Source organism: Magallana gigas, chromosome 8, assembly GCF_963853765.1.
Source record: "Magallana gigas chromosome 8, xbMagGiga1.1, whole genome shotgun sequence".
Classification (NCBI taxonomy): Eukaryota; Metazoa; Mollusca; class Bivalvia; order Ostreida; family Ostreidae; genus Magallana; species Magallana gigas.
The window spans coordinates 36,570,662-36,595,246 of NC_088860.1; the positions used below are offsets into that span (position 1 = coordinate 36,570,662).

Consider the following 24,585-nt stretch of genomic DNA (forward strand, 5'->3'; position numbering starts at 1 on the left):
TTCTATGCTAACATTCAAAAAATATTGCATATGAGGACTTATATCAACCTATTTAAATACCCCATTGTCATTGTTCAAAAGAGGTACGTCCTATTGAATTAAAAGCAGTGAGTACTGTTTTTTTCACGTGATCCCCCATATTTGGGACAACATTAGTAGAACGCGCGTTGATATTTTCTTCAGGGACATTCATCAGAATGCTTAACGAACAAACTACTTTATGCTGCATATAGCTTGCGCTTCTGCGTTTGTATATTTGTGCATTTCTACTACCGCAGCTATTCACGTATGTTAAAAATGTACAGTTACCTGTATTTATTTCTAGTGCATAATGATAAAGTCACCAATACACAAATGTGATGGGGTTTTTTCTTATCAACATATGTTTGTACTTGTATGCGTATGTTTGTCAGTCCTTTGATACTGATCATTTTTGAAGCAACAATTAATCAACTAAAACAACAAAAAATTTTAATGTTAGCATGGAACAAAGTTAATGGTACGTAACCTTTCCTTTTTTACCTTCTTAAGTAAAAATCAAGACGTACAAACATTCCGGCAAGCAATTAAATATTGTGTAAAAAACAGACAAATACCACGTGCGTTTGTTGAATCGTAAACACGTTATAGACCGTCATGCATTGCAACTCATTCACTGGATTGGAGAATCTGTTTGCCGAAAATACTGTCACGTGTTAAATAATGCTATCCATATAAGGTAGTGTACCCGACCTGTTTATAGCAGGCACGTAGCATCAGGGGGAGCCAGGGGGGGGGGCCTGCCCCCTCCCCCCACTTTTTCTCGCAGCAACAATTTTTTTAAAATTTACATATAAAAAATTGAATTAACATGGAGTTGCCCCCCCCCCCCCCACCCCCACTTTTTTTGGAGGATGTAAAAAATTAAAAAATTGATATGAAAATAAGAAAATTAGGATTGAAATAGAAATAATATACTACGCCAGCCCCCCCCCCCCCCTCCCCGGATTAGGATTTTGAAGATTTTGGGAAAGTCTGATTTCCTTTTTTTTTTTTGCTTGTCAAGATTTTTTGGATGAGTCTGCCCCCCCCCCCCCCACTTTCAACAAGAGGCCCATGGGCCACATCGCTCACCTGAACAACAGTTCCTTGTAACATTCTATTTCCTAGCATATGTTATTTTTATTTTAAACTTTGAACCCCTTTCTGGGGCCCCAGTATTGGTCCGGGGTTTATGGTTGGCTTTAACAACTACACTAGTTGAGGACCCTTGCATTGTAATCTCACAAACTGTAGCATTGTAGTTCTCAAGAAGAAAATTTTGAAACATTTTCGATATATATTTCTATGTTAAACTTTGAACCCCCTGGTCTGGGGTCTTGGGGCCCCAGTATTAGTTCGGGGGTCACGGTTTTACCAATTTAGAATCTACAATAGCCAATGATGCTTGCATCTCACAAACTGTTGCAATGTAGTTCTTGAGAAGAAGATTTTTAAACATGTTCCCTATATATTTCTATGTTAATTTTGAACCCCTTCTTGGGCCTCAATATTAGTCTGGGGGTCACGGCTTCCACAATTTAGAAACTTTACAATTTGAGAATGCTTGCATAGTAATCTAACAAATTGAAGCATTGTAGTTCTCCTCCATTAGATTTTTAAACATGTTCCCTCCTATCTTTTTATGTGAAACATTGAACCCCTTCTCCTGGAGCCCCAGTATTAGATCGCTTCTATAATTTAAATTTTTCATTATTTGAGGATCCAAGTAAAGTAATCTCACAAAAAATGACATTGTAGCTCGCGAGAAGATTTTTTAAAACATGTTTCCTATATATTTCTATGTTAAACTTTGAAACCCCTCTTGATGCCCCAGTATTAGTCCGGGGGTCATGATTTTAACACTTTAGAATCTACAATTGCCAAGGATGTATGCATAGTAATATCCCAAACTGTTGCAATGTAGTTCTTGAGAAGAAGATTTTTAAACATTTTTCTTATATATGTTAAACTTTGAACCCCGCCTGGGGGCCCAGTTTTTGCCAGGGGGTCACTATTTTAACAATTTAGAATCTTCATTATACATACAAGCTTATGTATAAATATTGGCATTTCTGGTGCAGTGGTTCTTGAGAAGAAGATTTTAAAACATTTATCATATTTATTTCTAAGTTAATCTTTGAACCCCGTTTGGAGCCCCAGATTTAGTACAGGGGTCATTATTTTTACAATTTAGAATCTTCACTATATATACAAGCTTTTGTGTAAATATTGGCATTTCTGGTGCAGTGGTTCTTGAGAAGAAGATTTTTAAACATTTTTCCAATGTATTTCCATGTTAAATTTTGAACCCCGCCTAGGGCCCCAGTTTTGGTCCGGGGGTCACGATTTTTACAATTTAGAATCTTCACTATATATACAAGCCTTTGTGTAAATATTGGCATTTCTGGTGCAGTGGTTCTTGAGAAGAAGATTTTTAAACATTTTTCCAATGTATTTCCATGTTAAATTTTGAACCCCGCCTGGGGCCCCAGTTTTGGTCCGGGGGTCACGATTTTTACAATTTAGAATCTTCACTATATATACAAGCTTTTTTGTAAATATTGGCATTTCTGGTGCAGTGGTTCTTGAGAAGAAGATTTTTAAACATTTTTCTAATGTATTTCCATGTTAAATTTTGAACCCCGCCTGGGGCCCCAGTTTTGGTCCAGGGGTCACGATTTTTCCAATTTAGAATCTTCACTATATATACAAGCTTTTGTGCAAATATTGGCATTTCTGGTGCAGTGGTTCTTGAGAAGAAGATTTTTAAACATTTTTCCAATGTATTTCCATGTTAAATTTTGTACCCCGCCTGGGGCCCCAGTTTTGATCCTGGGGTCACGATTTTTACAATTTAGAATCTTCACTATATATACAAGCTTCTGTGTAAATATTGGCATTTCTGGTGCAGTGGTTCTTGAGAAGAAGATTTTTAAACATGTTTCTAATGTATTTCCATGTTAAATTATGAACCCCGCATGGGGCCCCAGTTTTGGTCCGGGGGTTACGATTTTTACAATTTAGAAGCTTAACTATATATACATGCTTTTTTGTAAAAATTGGCATTTCTGGTGCAGTGGTTCTTGAGAAGAAGATTTTTAAAGACATGCACCCTATTTTCACTGTTTCGTAATTATCTCCCCTTTAAAAAGGGTTGAACCCTTTATTTTAACAATTTAGAATCCCCTTTTCATAAGGATGCTTTGTACCAAGTTTGGTTAAATTTGGCCCAGAGGTTTTTGAGAAGAAGTCAAAAATGTGAAAAGTTTACAGACGGACGGACAGACAGACGGACGGACGGACGGACGGACGGACGGACGGACGACGGACAACGGGTGATCAGAAAAGCTCACTTGAACCTTCGGTTCAGGTGAGCTAAAAACGATGCTACGTGCATGCATAGTGTGCAATCAAGCTGTAATTTTATTAACCTGTGTTGCTCGATAAACATTTTTTTTTTTCTTACAAGAGATGCCGTAAAAATTCAATTGTTTTGTAAAGATGTATATTTGAATAAAAAAAACTACAGTATCGACAGCTGATTTTTTTTTTTGTATATGATACTTTATTATTTATAAAAAGAGATCTACTTTAAAACATTTACTTTTGCAGTTTTAGCTTTTACATGTATTTATCTCACGCCATTGTTTTTATCCTTAAAAAAAATCCTCAAAATGTTAGCACTCACTTTTATTGGGATAGATATAGACTTCTGATTAACTAAACATGCTTAATGTTCTTTAATTTGCCATAATGTTTAATGAATAAAAGAAAAAAAATTGTGTACGAAAAAAAATTCAAAACACTCACTTGTACAATCAATTAATTGTGCTAGTTTCGTTAATTTCTTAATTTTTGTTGTTGTTATTGTTTTTCTTTTGTTTTTTGTTTTTGGGTTGGGGGGGGGGGGTCTTTTTTCTCTCTTTGTTTTGGAAGGGGATAGGGTTTAAAAAATAAGGCAAGCTTTTTTTTATATATAAAGCAATCGGAGGGGGTAGGGTTTAAAAAAATAAGGCAAGATTTTTTGGGGGGGTGGGGGGAGGGGGGGGGTTTGGCTTTGGTTTGTTTTTTATTTTGTACATTCTATGCTCAAACAATTTTAGAGTAAACATCTGCTTATTAAAGCAAGCATATTTGTTTGTAAGAAACAAATTTCAAAATTCCTCAGAAATTTATATTCAAGACACAAAAATTGAATTCTTTCTACATGATCATCGTTACATACACCTGCTTCTTATGACTTACAAATATTTTAGTTTAAAATTAATGGAATACATCTTAATGAAGTAAAACCTGGGACCAGTGCTTACATGTATATGATGCAAAGTGCAACATTTTTATATGCTTGTGTCTAAATAAAAGTTTTAAATATTATTAATAAATACCTAAAATTAAGATTATGTATTATATTATATAGACAAGAGAGAGAGAGAGAGAGAGAGAGAGAGAGAGAGAGAGAGAGAGAAAATGACTACTAGTATATAATCAACATTATATCAACAATCTTAAAAAATACCTATTAATAATATATACAATGTAAATATTAATTTTAAATTTAAGAAATGCGTTTATTCATTCGAGAGAAACACAAATTAGCTTTATTATCTACAACAGTAAGGACAGCGGATTTCATGGCACAAAATGTCCGACATTATATTGATGAATGTATTTACAGTTCTTGCTGAAGATTTTGTAATTTCCAAATTGTATATGATAATTCTTTGCACACTTCACTATGCAGTCAACAAAAAGATAAGAGAACCCAGCTGGAACAGGCAAATATGCCGACGGACAACTCTCAGAAAACATAGGATAACTCCGGTACTCGATCCGGGGACCATTGAGTCCAAATTCCAGTAACACGTTTTCGTATGATAAATACGAATGCGACATATCTATCTCCGGAACTTGAGGAGCTCTTCGTATTCTTCCGTTTAGAGCCATGTTTATACAAGTTTTTCTAAAACTATTGGTTACTTCTTTATCAGCTGTATGTGTTTACAGTTTACTTCAGGAAATGGAGTTGTCGAACCTTGCCTTGTATTGCAATGAATATAATAAATAATTCATAGTACAAAATATATGTGAAAACACTTATAACAAATTAAATGTACATGTCAAACATTGAAAGCTATAAGCAATTTATACAAGATCATGTATTAATACAATTAATTTTGATAATAGAATTTAGTTCGTAAAAATTATGGTTTACATTTGAAGATATTAGTTGGTTGGTTTCAAGAAGCGACCGATAAACAATACAGTTCCGGTCGAATTTTCTTTGATCAGGAAAAGGAAGGGGTGGTCCGCTTTAAATACTATTGGTTCTAGCGGCATGCACATCAGTCTCATCATTACTGCTGTAGCAGCGGCGGCTTCCGTGCCCTCCTCGTTGACCTCAACAAACGCTTTGTGAATGACGTCGGATACATAAGTGCCATCTGGCGGGTTTTCCATCATGCCGCCAAAGTCGGCTTTTCTGGAAAAGATATCGGTGATTCCCATCCCACCAAGAACTTTATCCAGTTGAAACGAGCTTTCTAGTTTGAATTTCGGTATGGAGACAATGACATCCTCGCGGTACATTTCCTTTGTTAGTTCCCGAAACGTGTCAGCCGACAAGCTTGATTCCAATGACGACAATCCGTCAACCTTGTTCGGAAGAACGATTAACATACTTAGTTCTCCCCCTTTGTATGGAAGATCCAGAACTTGGCAATCCAGTGATTTGGACATACCAATTAGCCACTTTTCCTTTTTCATATTCATCATTTCAACCGTGCCCGACTCTGTCTCGGATACTCGAAATAGTTCGCTCTTTGTATTCGAGGCCTTGAATGCATTTTCCCAATCCCCTTTGAAGTAAATAGCATTGGTTAGAACAATTAACGAAAGGGAATTAATCCCTCCCTCTGGAATCAAATCCTTGATTTTATTGTTGGTCTGATCCTCAACCCAGGTGTTGATTCGAGTTCTCGACTCTTCCGGGTTTCCCACAAAATCCAACAATTCTATTTCACTGTTGTAATAGTCCAGCGATTCCTTTTTATACGACTCTTTAATCTCCAGACCGAGTTTGGAAAATATCCGGTTGGCTATGGCGAGCTTTGCTCCGTCCTTGGACTTTCCTGTCAGGGTGGCGTGTAGCTTCTGATACGCCTGGTGCGGGTTAGGAACTCCCGCTACTCCCAATACCTGTTTTATCTGCCTCTCGGATTCCCCTTTGGCGCCCAACATCGTTAACATAAGAGCCGCCGATACACTGTAGGGTGACATAAACAGATTCCCACCCCCTTCGCATAGAACTTGATAGAGTTTAAAAGAGAAGTCCGTGACTGCACTCTCCATGACTGATCTTGTAAAGATCCTGTTGAAATTTGAAAATTTTGTAGAGCTGATAAATTCTATCACTTCCTGTCTCTTTCCGTGTTTATCTCCGTTCTGGCGTGATTCCGTGGGATTATGCGGATTTCACAAAGTGCACAGATCGCCTGCCACTTTTATAGTGTGCAATAAAGCTGTAATTGTATTTACCTGTGGTGCTCGATAAACATGGGATACCTGCTCTACCTGGTCATCCCTCACTATGTTATGTATAATCCTCCCTCTTGTTTACAATTTTCATCCATTTTGACCTGTAAATGGGGCTCCCCACAGGTTTTCGGTGTACATGCTCTCTATACGTGTATAACACGTTTATGGGCTCTGTATTGTACTAGCGCTGGTATTTTATAAAACCGTGTAATAAAAAAGAATTTATAGTGTAGTTAATCATGATAAGTTCTTTGCCAAAGTAGCCTATGTGAAACAAAGAAGATTGCAGCTAACGATATTTGTTTTTTTTTTCTTACAAGAGATGCACCGTAAAAACTCAATTGTTTTCTGAAGACGTATATTTGAATTAAAAAGAACTACAGTATCGACAGCTGAAAATAAACTTTAAACTCAACAAGCGCAATTATAGATACATTATAATTAACGATAGTCTGAGAGGCATGCACATGTGCAGCATGTAGTGATAACATAAAATAGCATATACGCTTGCATCTATTTTTGTATATAATACTTAATTATTTATAAAAAGAGATCTACTTTAAAACATGTACTTTTACAGTTTTAGCTTTTACATGTATTTATCTCACGCCATTGTTTTTATCCTTAAAAAAAAATCCTCAAAATGTTAGCACTCACTTTTATTGGTATAGACATAGACTTCTGATTAACTAAACATGCGTAATGTTCTGTAATTTGCCATAATGTTAAATGTATTTAAAAGAATAAAAATTACATACGAAAAGAAATTAAATTACTCTCTACGTACAATCAATTAATTGTGCTAGTTTCGTTAATTTCTTAATTTTTGTTGTTGTTTTATGTGTTTGTTTTGATTTTTGTTTTTGGTGGGGAGGGGGGGGGGTCTTTTTTTCTATTTGTTTTGCAATTGGAAGGTGGGTAGGATTTAAAAAATAAGGCAAGCTTTTTTTATAAAAAGCAAATTGGGGGGAGGGTAGTTTAAAAAATAAAGTAAAATTTTTTTCTTGGAGGGGTGGAGGGTTTGGTTTTGGTTTGGGGTTTTTTTTTTGTACATTCTATGCTCAAATAATTTTAGAGTAAACATCTGCTAACTAAAGCAAGCACATTTGTTTTAAAGAAACAAATTCCAAAATTCCTCAGAAATTTATATTCAAGACGTGTATCAGTGGTTTATCGTAACAAAAAATTGAATTTCTTCTTTGTGATCACTGTTACATAAAAACTTGAAATCCTCAAGAAAGTAACGAATGTAAAATCAAATTTTAAACACCTGCTTCATATGACTTACAAATATTTTAGTTTAAAATTAATGGAATACATCTTAATGAAATAAAACCTTGGACCAGTGCTTACAGTTATATGATGCAAAGTGCAACATTTTTATATGCTAGTGTCTAAATAAAAGTTTTAAATATCATCAATAAATACCTAAAATTAAGAAGATATATTATACTATATAGACAACACACACAGAGAGAGAGAGAGAGAGAGAGAGAGAGAGAGAGAGAGAGAGAGAGAGAGAGAGAGAGAGAGAGAGAGAGAATGGCTTATAATAAACATTTTTTTATACAATTTTCAAAAATACCTATTAATAATATATACAATGTAAATATTAATTTCAAATTTAAGAAACTCGTTTATTCATTCGAGAGAAACACAAATTAGCTTTATTATCTACACCAGTAAGGACAGCGGATTTCATGGCACAAAATGTCCAACATTATATTGGTGAATGTATTACAGTTATTGCTGAAGATTTTGTAATTTCCAAATTGTATATGATAATTCTTTGCACACTTGACTATGCAGTCAACAGAAAGATAAGAGAACCCAGCTGGAACAGGCAAATATGCCGACGGACAACTCTCAGAAAACATAGGATAACCCTGGTACTCGATCCGCGTACCATTGAGTCCAAATTCCAGTAGCACGTTTTCGTATGACAGATAAGAATGCGACATATCTATCTCCGGAACTTGAAGAGCTCTTCGTTTTCTTCCGTTTAAGGGGGGACTTAGTGCCATGTTTATACCAGTTTTCAGCATACACTGTAAGTGTGTCGTTCCTATATAAAACGGTTTTGTTGATACTGAAAGAGAAAATAAAAATGTTGAATCATTTCAAAAGTTTAAAAGGTACTGAGTCGGCCTTTATTACATGCATATAGGTTTGCATTTTCCAAATATCTAACAGTATCTTAAGAAAACCTTAATTACGTAATTCACAGCGCTATAGATACTGACAGGACTAAAATCTACACAATCCAGTTCTATCCAGTTTATCGATTGGTCGAAACCTTCAACAACCTAAGTAAAATCACGGAGTGCATGAAATAATCATTATGATGTCGGACTCAAATAACCAAATAAGACGACTTGGCTACTTCTTTTATCGAACGTACTGAAGTGCATTAACAATAATTTAGTTAACTCTACCTACTTTTTGCGATTAATTTGATAATCTGTTAAAGGAAAGATGTAAATATAAAGAATAAAATGCTTTCCTTGATGATTCAGGCGGGTTATGAAGGTAACGATCATTGCAGAAAAAAATATACACAACCCTCTAAATTTTTTTTAAAAATGTCAACTCGTTCACTATATTTACGATTATCAATTCACACAGTTATAGACATCCCACCCGAGACTTATTTGACCGAACTGACTACATATACATGTAAAGTAAGATTTTCGGCCCCGCCCACCCTCACCTCCTCCGTGCCTGCAGTCGGTTCTCAGCACACGTGAGACAGGTGTGCTATGAAGGAGTCTGATGACAAGTAGAAAGACGCATAGACGATGCAGAGTCTGTAAATAAATAAGTAAGACTTTTAATCACATCCGAACACAGTGCTGAATAATTAGGCCGGTATTCAAGGCGACGTTTTTTTAAAACTCAGATCTGTCTAAGAAGTAGATACTGAAAAATATAGTAATTAATATGCTGTTTGATAGACTATTGATTAGAGTTATATAAAACCACATTTGTTTATAATTATTCTAATATTTTTCACTATTAAACTTAAGCTTTGAAGATAAACGTCCAGTTGGAGAAATTGTCGCTAAGGTAGTATTCCATACAGGATATATAGGAAATCTTGAAGGATTTTTTTTTTTTATAAATCCTACAAACCAAAACTTTTTACATGAATGAACGAACTTAACTGTAGTAAGAAGAAAGCTTACCTTCATATTTCTGAAGGAACAAATAAAAGTCACTAATTATTTAACGTTTTCAAGTCCACAATAAAATAAAAGGATGGTGATGGATCAGCGGTATTTGACCCAAGTTCTATTTCCACTAACAGTTAAACAATCAATGAGGCGTTAAATTCACGTTCTTTTATGACGAATTTGATGATGGATACTCCTAAATGGGTTTCCAGGTCATTAGGATCACAAAAATGACCTATTGCGATTGTTGGGGGGAAGGTCCGTCGTCGTGTGTAGTCATGTCTTCGTTGATCATTGATCTTTTTTAAACACATTTAATTAGATATAGCTGACCAAACTTTACTTGATATATAAGAATTAATCTGTTAACTGAAGAACAGAAATAAACATTGTGAAATACACGTCTTAAGGCAGAATGGTATTTTTAAAAGAAGTTAATTGTTACAATTTTATCTCGCACATGTAACCTAATATATACTATGGATAAAAACAAATGCATATGCTTTCTTATCAGAAGGGAAGAGTTCCTTATTTTATACATGTACATGTACTATCATGCATGCGTCCTGGTAATAAGATTCGATTCTTGATCTATTAATCATATATTAAAATGTATATTGTGCATTCCTCCCCTCTTCCTCTTTGCAACATGCTTATTATGTAAGTTACTTGGGCCACCTTATCTTGATCAATTCCTTGTCGTAGCCAATGAAACAGTTAGAGAAAAAAACTCGAGCGACAATTCAAATGTCCACCCGTTTGCAACAATATTAAAATGAGAGAGAGAGAGAGAGAGAGAGAGAGAGAGAGAGAGAGAGAGAGAGAGAGAGAGAGAGAGAGAGAGAGTTTGTGTAGAAAATTCACATAGAAAAGTCAAAATATTAAGTCGGGAAAAGGTGTTAAAATATATGGACACTTTCAGTGTTTAACACATACAATATTGGTTTTATTAATAACCGATACAGTTTCACCTAGCTGTGAATATTAATGAAAGTGTATACAATAAACAAGAAGTGTCAATAGTTGATGTTAAAAGTTCAAATATAGAGGAGGCTTTCCTAAGGGGAAGGGGGGTATAAAGTTAGGAAGGGAAATGACCATTATTGATTGCTTTTTTACCCCCCCCCCCCCCCCCCCACCTCTGAACTTAATTACAGAACACAATCTATAGAGTTTTTAGGATTGACCTATCATCAAATAGTTTATGAAACCTGAGGTGTGGAGCGCACACATAGTTGCAATGTAGTCCACGGCATTCATTAACATACTAGGTAAATGTAATTAACCTCAGGTAGATTTAGTGATTAACCTCAGGTAGGAAGTACATATATACCACCGATCGAACTTTGCTCTCGATCATTCATCGACAGGTACTTGTAACTTTGTGATAGATGCATTCTGCCTGATTTGTTTACGTCATAGATCTTTGTTCCAAACAGACTTTATAAGTTATCCTGGGCGTTAGGTCTGTCTTTGTGCAATAGAAAGCTTAAGACAATGGGGAAAAACACCGGTGCATTTGTGAGTACTATTTCGAATTCATTTGTCGAATTTTTATCATTATTTTCATTTTTTCCATTAAATGCTTTTAATGTATTTCCTAATCAAAATAAAAACTAACACAAATTCTCATGTGCACACATAATTAAGATCTGCAGTTGCGTGTGCCAAGATTTTACATAAAAATAATGTTCGTAATAATATATGTTTTGGTATCAATTTCATTTTCTTAGCTTTGAGAATAGGTATTATAGATTTGTTATCTTTTTAATAAACAGATACTGATTTCTTTTAAAACTTACTTGTAAACTTCTTTTTGATGGCAAGTGAAAGACATTTGATTAAACAACTAAACGTGAACATAAAGTCTATACTTCCTTATGATCCATGACAGGATTTCGCATACAGCCATGTTATCAATACGATCTTTCAAATTTTATTTTTCATAGGTCAATAGTATTTTCCCTATAAATGATAAACAAGATACACCACGGATACACATAATTAACATTGTATAGCATTCTGCGGCCTATAAAACTTACAAGGGCTCAGTTTTAAGAACTCTTTATTACATAAGGAAAGTATAGCGAGCATAAAGTGAGACTATAATAAGACTAGGTTTAAAAGTGAGATTGTCTCAGTTTTTGTGGCCCCGGGATCATGAAACTAATCTTACTTTGTTTATTTATATTAATCCATTTCTTTGACTTCCATATACCGTTTTCGCCCATCAGTTACTAATCTTGCTGAGGTAAACTGGCCGGTTTAAAACCTTGGTCTTTAAGGTTTATCGTCTATTTGATAAGAGAGACAACTTCACTGGAATTTTTTACTTTTTTTACTTAGATAGCGATTTCTCTTAAATGACCAATGTATATTAAAATCAAGACCATTTTAAATTTCAGTTTTAACTTCTTTTCGAAATCATCGATATACACTTACACTGATAGATGATACTTTAATTTGCTTCACTGTACATGTACCATCGTCTTAATTATCTAAAATATTTCTCCAGAATTATTTATCAAAATATGATGATTGGGAAAAAACCTTCTTTATAATTACACAATTTCATATTTTTATGTTCACGTTGCCATATTGCTTCATATTTCAGGTGTTGTTATTTTCCTTAGCCGTCCTTCACGGCGCCTCTTCGTGGCTTTTTCCAAAGAAGACAGCTAACTGCCAACCCGTGGGAAGTAGGTCTTTTTAACTCACTGCAATATATACAGGATTGTCTCTTAACTTTCTCTTTTATGTATTTCTTTTGCAAATGTATGCAGTCTTTTCATTTGATAGTTAGATATTTAGTATTTAGTACTCAGTATTTATATCCAGAGCTCGAATGTTAACAAGAATTATGAAAACCCTAGTAGGTTTTTGACCATTCAGAAAGGTAGATATAAAATTCCATAGCACAATTAAAAGATTAGTTTTTCATGATGTCCATTAAGATGCAGAATGAGGGTTGTGCTAATTTTGTTCTCTTAGAACCATTTTAAGAAGACCTTGGACATTCATTAGGGCGTAGTTAAATATTCCTTGCGTCAAAACAAGTTAAAAATGACGTGGTTTAAAGCGAAATTTGCTTCAATTAAATAGTCTTATCTCAAAAGGCATAAAATTCTTGTTGATTTCAAAAGCCATGGCTGAGTGGCTTGCAATGAAATAGGCAGGCCTACGTCACATTGCTCTTTGATATAACTATCCAAAGTCCAAGCCCTTGTTAAAATGGTTCCAACACATTCAACAGGGTTACATATAGCCTAGGACTGCACTGGTACATGAATATAGTAAAGTTATGATATGAATAAATTACTTGTTAACTATTTTGTAGTTTCAAAGTTTTTCTTTTAATTTTCAGAGCCATTTTATTTCGGAAAAACAAATATATGGTGCATGTCGTTATTCCCGCGCAGGGTCTCGCGATCGGTACATCGCAACCCATTTGGAATATCCCATCGATGGATCTGGTATGACGGATATTACTTAGAGTTTGGGACCCGGCCCCATGCCAGCGTCGTCATCAGAAACACTCATCCAATGGTCGGAGACTTCTGTCCAATCAAGCCAGAGAAAAATCCAGCGGGATTCAGTGTTCTTCCGGTAGAATGCATCATTGGATGCGCACGCAACTACGAAAGAGTCTTTGGGAAATTTAGCAAAACTAAAAATAACTGTCACATGTTTACAAACAGAATGGCGGATATCCTTTGTCACAACACAGTGTGTCCTAATTGGTGTATGGCGTAAATTAACACTGAAAATAAATTGGAGTAAAATGTTAAAAAATGTAACACTTATTTTTAGAAGCCCAAGTTTTGCAAGGTCCAGGTTCGTTCATGTAATTCTTGGAAAACAGTTCCATTTTTTTTCCATCCCTGGCAAGTTTGGATAATTTATAATTAGGTATGGACAAATTTGTTTAATGACCTTTTCCCATGGACGTGTTTACCAACTTATTTTATCTGTTTTCTCTTAAAGTTAGCATTGTTGTATGCTTTGTTACTTATAGGCAGCATTGTTATTTCCTTCCCTCGTATATAAGTATACTCCACGGACACCTAACGTTTAAATACTCATATATTCTCTTCGCAGTGAAAACACACATCCTCAGCTATATTAGATAGGAAAGATATTTAATTGTTTCATTCATAACTAAAATTAATAAATGACGTCTGTGATACTCTTGTGTGACTCTACATGCGATTACAAGTTATATTTTAATTCAAAGCTGATTGGTCCCATTTTGTGTACGCTTTTAAAGGCCCTTTCAAAATTTACGCACGAGCAGAAGCGACAAAATGTTCGTGCAATTGAAAAATTGTGGTTTTCATGGATAACTCTTGGCCACAAATTCACATCCCCAAGAACATGTAGTTACTCTAGCAATTCTAATATTTAAGGAATGAATCTAATTTCAACCTATGTTATACGATATAACATAACTTGGGGCAATTTACGCTTTATAAACCGCGAAGCGGTTTATAAAAAGGCGTAAACTGTTCCAAGTTATGTTATACTCGTATAACATAGGTAGAAATTAACTCTATTCCTTATACTTAAATTTGCTACTATTTAAATAAGATAATAAGGCCCATTAATTAGTTAAAATATGTTAATTTGTACAAATTTAAACGTAACGTCAAGCGGATTAATATGTTTTGCACGCGCGTCTTATTGTGACGTAGGCAAGTTATGTTATACGATATATATGAATTTGTTTAGCCAATCAAATGAGGCGTTACAATCAGAATTAAATTGTATTTATTTTAAATTACGTTAAACTTTTTACCAACGAAATTACGTCCCTTGGAACAAGGAAAAATTTGGCTAACCACAAACATTGAACCTCACGAATGAAAATGATTCCACAGTATACCGGTATATATAATTATTTATACATATGGGGTATATATAAACCAAGCAAACAACAAGGATGTATTGGTGCAGCAGCATCGATGGTCAATTGTGGTTTAAAACAGAGGTGCTTGTGCAGGGTATATATACACAGGTGGCAGAGGATGGCAAATGGAAGCTGATAAATCGTGCAATGATAGTAAAATGTTGCACGATTACATGAGACACGTTGAGCAAAATACACGCATAGACAGTTGTGATTCATCTAATGTTGTAAGACGTCTCTACAAAAACATCCTTCACAATTGGCACACTAGCACTTTACAGCACTTTGCGATCGGAATTTTTTGGCTTTGCATGAGCTATCGCATACGTTGCACGAGCTTTAACATTCGTTGCATACGTTTTTGTGGTCGCGTTAATCTATAAGTCTCCTCAAAATAGTAAACATGCAAAGTATTCAGACGCGACCGAATGCGATCCAAATTATTGCAATGCAATGCACGAACATGAGTACGAACGCTTTACAATTGACTTTGATTATGGCTGTTGCTTTTGTCATCGTCTTGTGTGGTATCTTCTCTTGCATTCGACTATTTCTATACTGAAGACCGTCGGAAACGGGCGGTATACATGTACAGTATATACCCCCTCTGACTCTTACGAGCATCCATACGGACGAATTGCTATTTAACATTTAACACAAATGTGGTGATTCAATTAATTTCCAAGCAATAATGCACTTTCTTGGAAAGCGCTAGCTTTACAATGTTAATACAAAAAAGATAAAACCTCTTGCAGCTATTTTTGGAGTACCACATTTGTGTTTATTAAGAGCACGCTGTGTGAAATTCATTAGGACTAATTTTCCGGCGAAATGGTCGGTAATAGATTACATCTAAAATAGTGCTAATGTCCTTTTTCCTTAATTTTAATAATTAATCAGCGGTTGTCTTTTAAGTTTAAAGGGTGTGTCTGACTTTGTGACAATGATATGCAGTGTGTATGTGTATATATTTACATCTACCAAGTATTATTCCCTCTATTTCTGACGAAACTTATAGTTAATTCATAGATCTATAGAAACAAGCAGACTGAAATCTACACGCCCCGTTTATCGATTGGTCGAAATCTAAAGCGGCGGAAACTTAGAAGAAATTGGCAGGTCTGAAATTGACACGCCCTGTTTATCGATTGGTCTAAACCTACAGCGACCTACGCGTAGACGAAATACCACCGACTGCACGAAATAATCTTGATGATGTCAGACTCAACGTCCTACAGGAGACGATTTGACTGTTTCTTTTAGCTAATGTACTCAGGTACGTAAACAGTAATTTAGTGAATTTTAATTACTTTTCATAATCAATTTATTAATTAGTTAAAAAAAGATGTAAATATAAACAATAAAATGCTTTCTTTGATGATTCATACGGGCTATGAAGGTAGCGATCATTGCAGAAAAAAAATTTACATAACCCGCTAACGCGGATTATTTATTTTTTCTGCAATGTCGCTACCTTTACATCCCGAATGAATCACCAAAGAAAGCATTTAATTGTTTAAATTATAACCAAAACAGTAGACTCAGTCCCCTTGACAGTTACTAGCTAAGTGCTTTCACTCTACCGCTATTGAAATCCGGAAAGTATCCTGCAGCCCTTTTGTAAAAGCTGGCGATCGTCGACAGAATTTAATATATTTTTAATATTAGATAAAAATAATAAACACAAAAGCAGCACTGCATTTTGAGTACAACATTGCTTCGAACGATCATAAGTTTTCATGTATTTTAAGAGATGTAAGGAAATAAGAACTATGGAGATATCAGATCTTTTTACAAGTGTCCTTTCTGATATATTTCATTTTATCAAATCAAATATACAACATGACTATATGTCCTTTCTGATATATTTCATTTTATCAAATCAAATATACAACATGACTATATGTCCTTTCTGATATATTTCATTTTATCAAATCAAATATACAACATGACTATATGTCCTTTCTGATATATTTCATTTTATCAAATCAAATATACAACATGACTATAGTCATGTTGTATATTTCATTTGATAAAACGAAATATATCAGAAAGGATACAAGGAATAAGAACTACGGAGATATTAGATCTTTTACAAGGAATAAGAACTACGGAGATATCAGATCTTTTTACAAGGAATAAGAACTACGGAGATATCAGATCTTTTTACAAGGAATAAGAACTATGGAGATATCAGATCTTTTTACAAGGAATAAGAACTACGGAGATATCAGATCTTTTTACAAGGAATAAGAACTACGGAGATATCAGATCTTTTTACAGGGAATAAGAACTACGGATATATCAGATCTTTTTACAAGGAATAAGAACTACGGAGATATCAGATCTTTTTACAAGGAATAAGAACTATGGAGATATCAGATCTTTTTACAAGGAATAAGAACTATGGAGATATCAGATCTTTTTACAAGGAATAAGAACTACGGAGATATCAGATCTTTTTACAGACGGTAATGTGTTAAATGTGGATTGGGACATTTCCATATCGTGACGTATTTCCTATCGAAAGGAACAATATAATCAAGTATATAGTTTAATAAGTATTTTTTCGCAAAATTGTTACACAATGGTTTAGAGCGTTATCCTGTAAGTCATAAGTTCGAATCTATAATTTTTACCTTTCCAAGAACTTTAAAAAAAAAAGTTTGAAAATTCTAAACCGGTGAAATGATATTGATTATAATATACATTTATCCGTATTATTTGATAACGATGGGTGTCTAATACCACCTTAAACCGGACATTTTGTTTCAAGGTATTGGTGCGCATATTTTGTCCCATCTCCCAACTAACGTCTGTAAAAAAATTAAATGTCAAAGTGGTTTCTTTTTCGTTAATCTTTACATAAAGAGAAATGATTTATAAGAAAAAAATAGGCTATCGATAGATAAAGGGAAATATCAATACTTATTTACACGCACATGCACATTAATCAGTGACAGAAGGTTTAACAATAAATATATGTGTACTTAGAAATGTTTCAGGGTAAAGTTTGCTGTTATTTAGCTTGTTAAAGCCAGAACCGTAGTATCAATTTCGAATTTCGAAATGAGAGAGACAGACTTATTTGTACCCAAAAATCTTGGCCAGCAATAGAAAAAAAAGAACAAACAGAATAAAAACGTAAACAAAAAAAATTCCATCTCACTTCTGCCAAATATAAATCCAAATCTTATATCTGGCGTGTATGTAAACTTTCTTTTTTAACTTCAAAAAGTATTTGGGGTGCAAGCAAGATAAATGGCTCCTGGAAATAAATGGGGTGGTACAGGCAACCCTAATGTCACCTCCCCCTTCGCAATTTGTTTAAAAATGGACCATATGTGCGTTGTCATATTTACATAAAGCCAGCGATGTTTAGCAGATACATGTTACCCTGTTAATGTAAAGTACCATTAAGAAGTAAAACATGTCACAAGTTCCAAATCTATTAGATATACATATAACGTATACTTTTTTAACTGAACTGACGACACGTACTCTTTGGTAAAAGTTAATTTGCTTCTTCTAAACCGGAACACCGCAGAGAAGTTCATAAGTCACAAGCACCACAAAGGACACGTGACCTCGTGACAGAGGACCTCCATCATCCGGTTCGAAAAATAGTGACAGTTGTTGTTCAGCAGATTGTACTGTCCGAACACAAGATGGTACTTGGAGGCACACCTCCTAATGCAGTCAAACGGAAGTTTGGAGAACCCCGCGGGTGGATGCATGATTTTGGGACCACAGTGGGCGTTTTTTGGGCTGTGGCGCCTGAGTGTGGTGTCTTTGGTGCCAAACTCGGCAAACCAGCCATCGTAGTAAATGAAGCTATGAACAAAACTGTGGACGGGGAGCTGAAGAGAGCGCTTCTTCCTGTGAAGCCCGATATGTGTCAGGTAAATACAGGCTAGGTTGTTAGTACCGTAGAAAAATGGCTTCGAACCGGCTGCAAAAAAAGAGAAGATAAATACACGCAATTGATATAAATTATATGTGTATACAGAAAAATACATACAAGAAACCTCTTTAATTTGTGATGTATGCATTTTGAAAAAAATAATTTCTTGTAGGCCTGTACACGTGGATTTGGATATTTTAGGATTGATTGAAGACTTTGATGGTTTGGGACAGTATTTTTAAACAGGTTACAGTAGCTATAAGAGTGTCTCTGGAACTCTGTAACGAAAGTTTCCTCAATTTTCCAATCAGCACTGAGTACCTTTAAGGACACACGAGACGTTCCTCAATTTTATATAATTTTTCTTGATATGATATTCCTTATTTATTATAACATTTAAACCTGTTAATTCCGAAAAATTCAGGGAACATGACCAGGCTCTTTTCGGAGCTAGAATATTTAGAATTTTCCTTAAAATAGCATGTTAAATGAATTGGAATGCTTATAAATAAAGTAATATTATATATTTTCGATCAAACACTTTATATTTGAATTTTAAAAGTATCATATAACATGAAAATATAATTTTGGAATTACATGGTGGAAATTTCACATTGTTGAGATTGGAAAAAAAGTGAAAAATGAAGATAGGTCGCGTCTGACCTTAACACCATTTTATGAGGAAAATTACCAGACTAGACGTGTAAATTTTTTTACACAATGTTCCAGAAATTTTGTCCCTTTCATTATTTTTTTGGCCGATTTTTATGATTTTTCAATTTTTTAGACATCCCCCAGCTAATTCTCTGCATAGTTTTCTACATGTCCCATCCACTTACTTTTCGAGTAACTTTACCTTCCGTGTGCAATTTACGATTTTATTGTTTAAGGTCAGTCAACAAGTCATAGATAGAGGTTTCGGATTTTACTTCTGATTATCATGTACTTAACGTCAGGGGCCTACATATTGCATGTATCAATTTCAATGAGAGACATCCATCCCTCTTACTAATGATAATCATTAAACATTAATCAATTCTCAATTTTAATAAAATATGACCAGGTACTTTATCACTCTCTTGCTACCTTTGAGTTACAAAGTCCCAGAACAAAGTTTGGAGACTTACATGTACTGTGGTTTTAAAGTGAATTTTGTAATTTATTAGAAAATTATATATTTTATATAATTATTTTTATTATTTTGCTTATTTTATATATTAGAAAATTATTATAAATATATAATTTTACCAATGCTTGTATCCCGTGAAACGATTGATATCAATATCCTCTAACTTATATATTGATTAAGTTTATTGTGAATCAACAGAAACTGTCTGTTTTTAAAATTGAGATTCACATAATTATATCATATTTGCTGTTTACATAAAGTTGGTTCCAACATTCCAAAATTTGTTCCAGTTCAGTTTGCTGCTCTTGGTTTGACTTCTACAGCGCATACCTACCTTCCGGTACTGAGCAATCGGTACGGATCGGTCTGAGAATATGGTGAACAACAAGAGGTGTTCCGAACGTCCTGGAGTCCAATGCACCAATCAAAACAGTTAATAGTACCATTCGGATACCCACCTGAAATATCAAAACGGCTAGTATACTAGTACCTGTTTCTAATGTTTAACAATGCAAATCTTGCTTTTATCTAATCTCTCATAAAGAAATAAGATTGTGTGGTTCTTTCCCTAAAATACTAGTACATGTAATATATTTCAGTGAGCCCGACGTATTATAATGCAAAATTAATCATTCTATTAGTTATAATCTGCCTAAAATAAATGGTGATGATACCCAAGAAGTTGTCGCTCACATGGGCAACAAAAGCCTTTATAACTGTGACTAAATCATTTTTATAAAATCAAAATACAAAATTTGTGGAAAATTTAGCAGAGTAAATTTTGTTTAAAAGATCATCAAATACAAGTAGTTCTCCACATATGCTTTGTTAAATAGTAGGCCCCTTTTGTTGTTGAAGTAATCTTTGACACAACAATTTAGAATTCTAACTATACCATGACGCTTTAACGCATACAAATAATATTACATACTGTAGAGTTGAATTTCTTGAAAAAAAAATTCTTAAGATAGAGTTTTAAGTACATGTACAATATATATGAAACTATCGTAATGGATATACATTTGTATACAAGGTTATTTTCGCCCCATGTAATTTTCGCCCTTTTACACTTGCAAGTTATTTCGCCCCATCTTGAATTCGCCCAGATGCAGTTGCGTTAAGAGGGATGTAATTTGCAACATATAACTCGCCCAGTCTTAAATTCGTTCTCTGACAACGAGGGCGAAAGGGGCGAAAATAAAACGGGTGCGAATATTTCCCCGTATACGGTATACGTGAAGCTTCATGATTGCACATACTTTTGTCACAAACAAATCTAAGCATTTATTTTAAAAAATTTGGTTGAAATGTATAGTGATGTAATCCATGCGTCTCACATTTTTGTCTCAGCTGTTGGATGTAGGTACTATACTGTAACATCAATTGTGAAGAAATAAATAACCCGAACCCTAACCTTGCAGACCAAATTTGCAAATTACTACTTTTTAAAAGAGAATTTTGATATTTCCGCAAAAGCAATCTTTTATTTCAGGTCTTCCGCCCGAAAATCTGATATTTCGAGAATGTTCATTCGTGTTAAACAAAGAAAAAGGAAGAAACATAGATAAACTTTCATTTTCTTGTTAAAGTTTCTCTGTAACATTTCAAAATTTCACTAAATCATTTCATGGGAAATCATGGAAAGCGACGGTGTGTCAGTGTGAAGATTATGGTGGAGAATCTATTGACAGCAATAAAACATTATGACAATACTCTCCTATAATCTCATATAATCTTCCATAAACTGAAAAAAATTGTGTATTTAACCAGACTCTTGAAATCAAGCGAGCGATCAAATGGACGAATCGGTAAATTCAATAAAAGTTGTAGGTTTGGTGTATTGCTGATCATTTGTATTTCTTTTGATTTCGTCTTTGTTTTAAAAAAAACCATGGTCATTGGCCAAAACACGTTAATTTATTATATTGAATTCACAGTGAAGAATTTGACAAATAATTATGTGGACCAGCGTTTATAAATGAAATACTACTCGTATAATAACTATTATCCTCTAATATTTTATTACATTTAAGATGAGCAGGGTACAACACAAATGATTATAAAGGCTGTCGTAATATTTCAATTTAATAAAAGATGAAAAAAAAACTATTATAAAGAATGTTATCTATGCACTTACCATATTCCCGTCTTAACACTTTCCAGGTAATCTAAAATAACCCCTGTCCTAGAAGATGACACCGACTAAAAATTCTACATTCAAATCCAACACCATGAACTTAACGAGCAGATATACCTCACATAATTTATGGTTATCAAGTATCTTTATGTAACTTTCATTGACTTCAGTCCTTTGTTACTCTGTCTCCCTAAACAATCAACATTAAAATGTTAATTTCTTGTTTTATTTGAGGGGAATTCCAGTGAAAAAAAAATCGAGGAACGAATTTCTTGTTTTCTTTCAGTGCTTCAAGATATAAAGTCATTGCACTTTTAGTGTTTATGATGTGTCACTTCTTAAATTTACATTCTAAAAGTTAATTAACAGCATTTAGTAATTTTTCATGAATCTCTGTCTGCCTCTCTGTCTCTCTCTCTCTCTCTGTCTGTCTGTCTGTCTGTCTGTCTGTCTGTCTCTCTCTCTCTCTCTCTCTCTCTCTCTCTCTCTCTCTCTCTCTCTCTCTCTCTCTCTCTCTCTCTCTCTCTCTCTCTCTCTCTCTCTCTCTCTCTCTCTTCTGGAGGCAATGTTTACTGATGTGTAATTATGCGGTTGGTCTTGTTTATGAATGTAGCACTATTTATTTGTAGACATAAAAAAATTTAAACATCTTAATACTGAAAATGAAATCTTATAATATGACAGTTCTAATTTATCGCATGTAAAATAGCTTTTAAAATACAAGTAAATTAGTCTAAAGGAAAGGATTAAAAACAAAATACATGTAAATTTATTTCACAGAGAGTTTTATTTTTAAATCCAAATAAATCTGGCCTAATATGCTATCATTCTAACAAATATTTCAGTCCCATTTTTATTTAGGCATTACTTAGTTATGAATAATCAATCTGTTACGGAAAAGGACGCGTAATAACACTTTTTAACATGCAACTGGCCATCTGTCTTGTTTAATCTTTTGTAAACAAATTTGACTAACAAGTGCACCGAATAATTAAAAAATCCCAAACCCGAAACGGAATAAACTTCGTCACCTGTTACTTGACGTTGTGCAACTTTTGTTTTTATTTATAATGCATGCAATTAAATGTTGCTGCAAATTATACAGTCACATTTCAAAACACGTTTAGTTACAGTGGGTTCTCGGTAACTTTGCATTCCGACAATCAATTATGTTCTTGATTACATAAAGTAGTAAATATGACACTGATTTCCACACCTATCTTGGTTTCATCTTTTCGTGGATGTTGTTACTGGGTGGAGTGTCACTGAAATGCAATATCTGGCCCCGGGGGCATAAAACTTAGATAAGCTCTGATCTCACTTTCCCACTATATATTCTTTGTGGAAAAGTAAGACTGGTTCAAAAATGATATTTTCCTTGTGGAAAAGAGATCGAAATTGAGTTCAACTATTAGTAAGTTTTATGGCCCGGGGCCAGAAGACATTTTGTACTGATATGATCATTTATAACGAATATTTATGTGTTTTTGATACTGTGAAATTCATTTAATCCATTAAAATCCATGCCTTTGAATATCTATGAAACCATAGTATAACTCCAGAATGCGTAAGAATTTTGAAATGATTTTGTTTTAAGTTGGTTTTTTTTATATAAAAAGGAGTAACGCTACGTGTAAAACAAATGATTAGAGAGGCAATACAATTTGAGAAAATTATGAATTGCGTACCTAAAATGAAAAAATCTTTCTAAATGGCAATGTAAGGAAGATCGTACTGAAGTACTGACGGGAGTTGATTTTATCGATTATCATTTATTTTAAAATCAGCGATATGTGATTTTGCAAGGCAAGTAGTATCAAAAACGAAATATTTTTGAGAAATTGTATGGATCCAGGCAAGATTGAACTCTAGTTTTGTTCAACCAAACGCTCGACTGTCGGATAATAACGGAGACATCCGAGCGTCTGGTTGAACGAGACTAGTACATTGAAGTCTAGCGTATGAATACATACGACTTAAAAAAATATCTAAACTATTTGTACCATTTAAAATCTTACTATTTTCATAGTATTAATAAATAGGTTTTCTTGAGAAAACAATTGCTTCAGAATACATTGCATCTGAATTTATCGATTATTTTCAGGAACTAAGTATTGTCAGCGGTATTGATTTGTGCTTAGGTACAAACACTGTTTCACTTTCGGTTTGCCCGAGTAAGTGCATAGGAGAGTTGATTAAAATCAACTCACAAAAACACATTTTGTAGCGATATAAAATTATGTTGCTAGTGTTTATTGACTAAAAGTCGATATAATCCTTCAATATAGTAATGAAAATATATAGCCTCGACCAAATTTATCACCCCGTAATACTCTAAGAATGAATCCTTATTTTTCATTCAACATAAATTCATTCTTGTGTTAAAGATTTACCAAATACGCATATAATGATTAAAAAATGCACGTTTAGGCCTGAATTTGAGAAGTACAAATATGTTACTACAAGAATATTTAGCGGACGTATAAGATCAACAATTAGATAACTAATCGATCGTTCGAATGATCTACTTTTTGGTTTTTGTCAATTTCATTTTATAGTTAACACGTAAGGAGGTTGGCACCTGAAATACTTGTTATGTCAATAATCCAAAAACAACTAAGATATGAAGATGGAGACGTAAAATGTTCATTTGTTTTATTTTTTTTTTTGCAATTTTTTGCTATCCTTTTTGTGTGGAAATATAGGGCCCAAAAAAGAAATGATAATTTTTCCAAAATATTTGCTTAAAGTTTGCATGGAAATTGATTATTTGAAGAAATC

The 24,585-nt window shown here is 34.0% G+C and overlaps 2 protein-coding genes and 2 long non-coding RNA genes across 4 annotated transcripts; 1 reads left to right on the plus strand and 3 right to left on the minus strand.

The window, feature by feature from the left end:
- Positions 1 to 4,564: 4,564 nt before the first annotated feature.
- LOC109619318 (leukocyte elastase inhibitor) lies at positions 4,565 to 6,677 on the minus strand. The gene has a single exon (XM_034472652.2). It carries the CDS (start codon positions 6,367 to 6,369, stop codon positions 5,245 to 5,247), a length of 1,125 nt encoding a protein of 374 aa, XP_034328543.2. The 5' UTR covers positions 6,370 to 6,677; the 3' UTR covers positions 4,565 to 5,244.
- Positions 6,678 to 8,143: 1,466 nt separating this feature from the next.
- On the minus strand, positions 8,144 to 9,993 carry LOC117689992 (uncharacterized). Its single transcript, XR_004602134.2, has 3 exons — positions 9,741 to 9,993; positions 9,266 to 9,362; positions 8,144 to 8,644 (listed from the first exon to the last, which is right to left on the minus strand). It is a non-coding gene; the product is annotated as an uncharacterized lncRNA (long non-coding RNA).
- Positions 9,994 to 11,094: 1,101 nt separating this feature from the next.
- LOC105332828 (uncharacterized) lies at positions 11,095 to 13,520 on the plus strand. Its single transcript, XR_010708548.1, has 3 exons — positions 11,095 to 11,249; positions 12,343 to 12,427; positions 13,093 to 13,520. It is a non-coding gene; the product is annotated as an uncharacterized lncRNA (long non-coding RNA).
- Positions 13,521 to 18,104: 4,584 nt separating this feature from the next.
- On the minus strand, positions 18,105 to 22,001 carry LOC105332829 (uncharacterized). The gene is made up of 3 exons (XM_011435552.4): positions 21,805 to 22,001; positions 20,002 to 20,125; positions 18,105 to 18,586 (listed from the first exon to the last, which is right to left on the minus strand). Exons 1-3 carry the CDS (start codon positions 21,805 to 21,807, stop codon positions 18,195 to 18,197), a joined length of 519 nt encoding a protein of 172 aa, XP_011433854.3. The 5' UTR covers positions 21,808 to 22,001; the 3' UTR covers positions 18,105 to 18,194.
- Positions 22,002 to 24,585: the final 2,584 nt, after the last annotated feature.

Bases quoted from the DNA above. Each gene is read 5' to 3' on its own strand.
- LOC109619318 (XM_034472652.2), bottom strand. From the start codon at position 6,369: ATGGAGAGTGCAGTCACGGACTTCTCTTTTAAACTCTATCAAGTTCTA.
- LOC105332829 (XM_011435552.4), bottom strand. The intron at 18,587-20,001 runs GTAGGTATGCGC...CTTTTTTTGCAG, and splicing joins CGATTGCTCAGTACCGGAAG to CCGGTTCGAAGCCATTTTTC.